The 6,539-nt window shown below is 41.4% G+C and overlaps 1 protein-coding gene across 2 annotated transcripts in view; it reads left to right on the top strand.

Annotated features, from left to right (window-relative positions):
* Positions 1-311: 311 nt before the first annotated feature.
* The window catches only part of LOC121856939, a 53,841-nt gene continuing 47,613 nt past the window's right edge, over positions 312-6,539 (top strand). For both annotated transcript variants that reach the window (XM_042352726.1, XM_042352725.1), the window contains exons 1-2: positions 312-2,207; positions 5,307-5,385. In XM_042352726.1, coding sequence (XP_042208660.1) covers positions 704-2,207; positions 5,307-5,385 — 1,583 coding nt within the window. In that variant the 5' untranslated portion in view covers positions 312-703. The remainder of the gene's footprint in view (positions 2,208-5,306; positions 5,386-6,539) is intronic.

Raw genomic sequence — 6,539 nt, 5'->3', positions numbered from 1 at the left:
GGGAAGGTGTTAGGAGAGACTAGATTATATTCGCTCTCAAAATGGTGTGTGTGTGTGTGTGTGTGTGTGTGTGTGTGTGTGTGTGTGTGTGTGTGTGTGTGTGTGTGTGTGTGTGTGTGTGTGTGTGTGTGTGTGTGTGTATTCGAATCTACCTCCACAACAGCTAGCCACACACCACTTTCATCCCCTCCAACCCCCCCTCCCTCTGCAATATTACCTGATAACTTAACGTGTTGTCTTGTTATCTCTGGCGATAAGAAGGGCACAAGGAAGGCAGGTAGGTGGAGTATAGTCTAGCGGGTGAGGCGCCTCTCTCAGTATACACAATTTGGCTGGTGTGAGAATGTGTGTTGCGCAGCGCTCCTTTGTACACCTTCCTGTGTCTCGCCGGTTGTGTGTTTAAGACGTCCACACCTCCTCCTGTGACTCTCGCGTCTGTCTGCTTCATATTTCTGTAGCCGACCTGAGATTGACATTCGTATTGTAATGTTTAACTTTCTGTGAAACTTACGTTGAAGATCGTGAGAGTGAGTGTTGAGTGAGACAGTTGTGCTGCGCTGAGACCGTCACGTGACGTCTTGTTGTGTGTAAACTTTGTTAAGGGATTCTTCACATATTGCTACTTACTTTAGTGATTGATTCAATGTCTGAGTTTTATCATTAAGCCTCACTTGTGGTTAAGGAAGTGAGCAGCAACACAGACATGACAGTGAAGGTGGTCTTGACTGTAGTGGTGGTGACCCTGGTGTTGACAACAGCCTCAGGTGTTGGGGCCAAGGACTTCGTTGAGTACGAGTACACACCACTACTTTATAACTACTCAACAAAAAGAACCAATAAACACATCGCTTCAGCAGACAGTGTGGTGTATAACTCTCTGTTATATAATGCAACGCTGCAAAAATGTTGGTGTTTGGGGGACCAAGTGTGGGATGGGTCACAGTGTACAGACACTACAACCAGTGTGGTGGTGCAGGACCTTGAGGCAGGGGGCGTTGTTGTCGTCAAAACCAATGAATTTGGTAGTGTGAAGGTCGGGGAGCCCCAGTGTCCCCCGGGTCACTCATTTGTTGTGCTCGACTCTACTCGTGAGTCACTGGACCAGTTCTCCCTCCTAGACTCTGGGAACTTGTACTGGCAACAACATCAATATCATCAGTATTGTATCGAGCACACGCTGCATGAAGGAGGGGAACCAAACTCCTGGGAGGCTCACGTGTGCCTCTCACCCCCAAAGGTACCTCGGTGCTGTGCCCGAGGCCTCTCCCTCGGGGCCGACAACTTTTGCACCGCCACAACCAACCATGTCTTCACACCACCCGTCATGGTGGACGGAGTGCTTATTAAGTGGTTGGTCGAGGGAGATGGAGATATTAATAATGTGACGTGTGAGGATTTTGAGGAGCTGATGATTCTACAACTGAACACTGATGGGTCGTATCTCACATACTCGTCAGGTGAAGCGTCTTTAGTGTGGTCGCCACCCAACTCACAAGGTTCAGAGCAGCGGCAAGATTACTGCGTGGGTGTGGAAGCAGGGAAAGATGACTACTTTGTCAGACTCTGTTATGAGGACCTCGTCGCCAGCCACCACCAACAGTGTAGGGACGCCACCTGCGTGCGCAAGTGTTGTCCAGAAAATGAGTTAATTGATGGAGTTAATTGTGTTCCTGCCACAAGTGACAATGAGTTGTGGAAACCTTCATTTTATAACCCTGATAACTTGACCCTTAATGTACCTCCTGCTGCTGATTTAAGAGTTGTTCATGGATTTCCACTTTGTGGGAACTTCTTTCAAACTGGAGTTGATGACCCAGAAGAAGAAATATTCTTGTTGAGTAACGGATTTTTAAAATTTTCTGGCTTCCCCAAACCATATCCCCCTGACCGCTACTGTGTGGAAAAGTTTCTTGGTGTAGATGGGTCAGCCTCCACTTATGGGCTGATCTGCTTCGAAGACAACGTCGAAGAGCTGATGACGTGTAGAACAATAGCCAGGAAATATGTGTACCCGAGTTTCACGCTGGTGTCATGTGTGTTCCTCCTCGTGACCCTTGTGTCATATGCCAGTGTGCCAGAACTACGGAAAAAGTTACACAGCAAGTGCCTCATGTCCCTGGTGTCGGCGCTGTTCCTTGCCTACATCCTGATGCCCATCGTATACTTGGCGGACGGCAACATGCATCCGTCGGTCTGCACAACTATAGGTCTGAACAACACAACAATTTCTTTTCGTTGCTCATAGCTTGGATTTTCCGAGCATCGTATGTCAACCATTACCTGTAACTGTTGCAACAATGTTACTGTTTACTCCTATCCTCAGTTGCGGGACAAGATTAATTTACGAGATTCTAGGAGTCCAAAGTTAAAAATTTTAATATAAAAGGTGATTTTTTTTTATTTGAGAATACTGACTAATTCCTACACACTAAAAACTATATCATTTAAGACGTGACCTGTTGGTGGCGTTTACTGGTTTTCACTCGGTCACGCCATGGTGCTCACTGTGCTAGTGGGTTGTGTTTGTGGGTTGTGTTTGTGGGTTGTGTTTGTGGGTTGTATTTGTGGGTTGTGTTTGTGGGTTGTATTTGTGGGTTGTGTTTGTGTGATTTGTGAATGCTATGGCCCATATCTTGGGTATGTAGGACCTGATTTTTTTTTAATTGTGCTTAAATATACACATTTTGTCTCATGTATGTATGTAGCTATGTATGTATGTATGTATGTGTATATGAACTCCCACAGAGTCGCTACCTCCTCGACTCACTCTAACATTCCATCATATATACAAAGGATTTCCTGTGTACATGTTGCATCCTCCTCCAAGAACCTCCGTTATCAGAAACTCTAGAAGAAGACTTACGCTATTACCACCTGTGTTGACTACATCTGCAATAATAATAATAATAATAATAATAATAATAATAATAATAATAATAATAATAATAATAATAATAATAATAATGATAATAATAATAATAATAATAATAATAATAATAATAATAATAATAATAACAGTAATAATAGTAATAACACCGGTCAACACAATTTTTCTGGCACAAGGTTTTTAAACGGATTTTAAGTAAATTTGGGGTGCAGAATCCAAATATGACTTTGGTTTTTGTCTATCACATCAGGTTTTTGAGATATACCATATTGCACTTTTGCTGGGAAACGTAAACTTTTGGATCAAAATTGACGGTTTAAACATGTATACATAAATTTTTTCAGCATTATAATTTGTATTTTTCTATAACCAAAAATTGTTAATATCAAATTGGAAAGTTAATGCACATATAATATTTAAATGTAACATTGAAGGGTGAAAAAAAGCAATTAATGTACGGTAGAAATAGTGCAAGTATTAAGATCAAGTTACAGTTACATAAACTTCCTCTTTTTGGCCGATCTCTTATGTACAGCTTCTGGAATGTCTCTCATCAAACTCCAGCAGTAGTCCGCCATCATGTTCGAGTCCCATCGACCTTGGTAACGTTCTTCCACTACTTTAATGTCTTGATGAAAGCGCTCCCCTTGCTCCTCGCTCACTTCTCCCAGATTTTCTGGAAACTCGTCCAAGTGACTGTGTAAGTAGTGAACCTTGATACTCATTCTGCATCCAAGTGCTTGTAAACTCAAGAGCAGCTCTTCCACAATTTCTTGATAGTTGTCCGCTTTCTTGTTCCCTAAGAAGTTCCGCACCACATTAGAGAAAGCATTCCAAGTTCTTGCCTGTGCCTCAGTCATTGTTGCAAGGAAGTGTGGATCTCTGAGTAGTGTTCTTATTTGAGGTCCATCAAAAATCCCTGCCTTTTTCTTCTCGTCGCTAAGACTTGGAAAGGTTGAGCATATATATCTGAAACACTCTCCACTATGATCAAGAGCCTTGACGAATTGCTTCATGATACCAAGTTTTATGTGCAGAGGAGGAAGGACAATGTTTTTCCTGTCAACCAGAGGATCGTTAATGATATTCTTGTCACCAGGCGTCAAACTATGTCTTGGTGGCCAATTCTTTTTCACCCAATGGTCTGCTGTAGCCCTGCTGTCCCAGTAGCACAGAAAACAGGGGTATTTTGTGTACCCTCCTTGCTGGCCCAATAGAAAGTTTACCATTTTCAAGTCCACACAAATTAACCATTCATGAGCATGGTATTGCAACCTCTCTAGAACAGTCTTAATGTTTTCATACTCTTCTTTAATTTGTACAGAATGTCCGATTGGAATTGAACCATACTTGTTTCCGTTATGAAGAAGAACACATTTCAAGCTCCTTTTAGAACTGTCAATAAAAAGTCTCCAATCCTTACTATCATATGCTGGTAGTCCCATGGAGAGAAGAAGTCCTTCTACATCATTACAAAAAACAAGCTGGTCATATGAATGAAAGTACTGCCGCAGTTGCTCTTCTCTGTTGCGATAAAAGGAGACACTCGTGCCAGGTTTTAAGAGTCGTTTCTCTTGAAGCCTGGAAGCTAACAATTCAGCAGACGGTTTTGGCAAATTTAGATCTCTGACCAGATCATTCAATTCTGACTGAGTAAACAACGTTGGCTTTTCACAATCTTCACCAGATGGCTTGAAAATATCAGTCTCTTCATCTTCATCAGTAGAAACAGGTGAATTCCGGTCTATATCCTCAATCTCTGGTAGCTCAGTAAATTCTGGCACGTTACGTGACGGAGCAAATCTGAGATCAGATTTGGATTCAGCACCTTAAAGTTAGTAAAAAAAACAGTTAAAAGGTTTCATGCCAGAAAAAAAAATATTTTTTTGTAGACCAGTGTAATAGTATCCATACAAAGATCTGCGAAGGAGAGTTTGTTTACATCGCTTAAGGTCATCATGGCCGCTATAATACGTTCGGGAGTGTAACCGACCCCAACACAGCTCCAGAGAACACAATGAAAACGAATAATTATGTCAATGTCTTCTATTGTTTATCTATTATACTGTATAACCCAACCCAACCCAACCATTAGGAGTCTATAAGAATTAGGTTCTGGATATGATGGCTAAAATGACCTGGTAGAATGGGGCCTATTAGAACTGGGGCCTATTAGAACTGGGACCTATTGGAACTGGGGCCTATTGGGACTGAGACTCAGTTGACCAATTACTTTCAATGTTTTTGTTTGTCTTAAAACCTCCCAGGTGTTGCCGACGCTTCACTTGTGACACTTGTGCTTCACTTTTGACGCACGTGCTTCATCTGTGTTTCACTTATGACACGTTATTTTTACCCCTATCTCACGTCTGTGCTTCACATTTACTTCACTGGTGCTTCATCTCTCGTCTCTCTACAGCTACGGTGCTTCTCTGGTCCTTCCTGGCTGCCTTCTTCTGGCTCAACGTCATGTGCTTCGACATCTGGAGGACCTTGAAGTAAGTTAGAGACGTTATGTGATAAAGTTCCTCAGACAACTTAGTAAAATGTACACACACACACACACACACACACACACAGGAGTTCTTGAGATTATGTAAACAAACTCACAGGATACTCCCTCTAGCGGCAACTGTTTACTGTCATCATTGTGTGTGTGTATGAGTGCATGTGTGTTTTTACAGTGTGTGTGTGTGTTTACATTATGAGGGATCGTTTACAACTTTATGGGTTCCAGTAAGTGAAGACAGCTTGTGGGAACCTCTCTTACTCGTTGTCTTGTTGGTAAATATCCGTGAGAAAATATTCACATTAGTTCAGTTTCATTCAGTTAAATCCTAATACAAGTTAATATTAATTCAGCATGTATATAGACAATGCAGGTATACAATTCAGCATGTATGTACATAGATAATGCATGTATACAATTCACCATGTATATACTGTAGACAATATATGTATTCTACTCAGCATGTATATAAACAATGCAGGTATTCAATTGACCTGATATTTCGTAATCAGATCACATTTTCCCATATATTGGGGACGCGACTTATTTTACGGGAGTGATACAAGATGTGAGTGTCACGGGGTGGTGATGCAAGGTGTGAGTGACGCAGGAGGTGGTGATGCAAGGTGTGAGTGACGCAGGAGGTGGTGATAGTGGGTGATAATGAAGTAGGAAGTGATATTACGTGGTGTGAGTGACGAAGGAAGTAATTAACAGAGGAAATGTGATACGGTGATAAGCAAAAAAAAAAAATAATGACTCCTTTTAATTCTGAACCGAAAATACAATATAATATAAAACATCGGAGCAGACTGCTTAATATATTTATACACAGTCGTTTGGAGAGTGAATTAAGGCTATCAGGTGGTACTTCCAGGGTATATGATGTCATGGAAGATTAGATATGAGTAGCAATGAGTGTCGGGCGTCAGGCACAACGAATTTAATCGGGAGTTCGTTGAATGTTATTGCTTCTTGTGATATCAAGTAAATAATAATAATGGTGATGATGTAATAAACATTAATGAAAAACAAACAAACATTATTCGTTGACTTAATAAACCCTAAACACTTCCATTACTCCCACATACATTTCACCAAAGACTGTACAGTAAGCTTCACATTACTCCACCTTCCTACCTG

This window comes from Homarus americanus, unplaced genomic scaffold (assembly GCF_018991925.1).
Source record: "Homarus americanus isolate GMGI-L3 unplaced genomic scaffold, GMGI_Hamer_2.0 scaffold44060, whole genome shotgun sequence".
Lineage (NCBI taxonomy): Eukaryota > Metazoa > Arthropoda > Malacostraca > Decapoda > Nephropidae > Homarus > Homarus americanus.
Note: the sequence above shows the minus strand (reverse complement) of the source record. Positions and strands in the feature narration are given on the sequence as shown.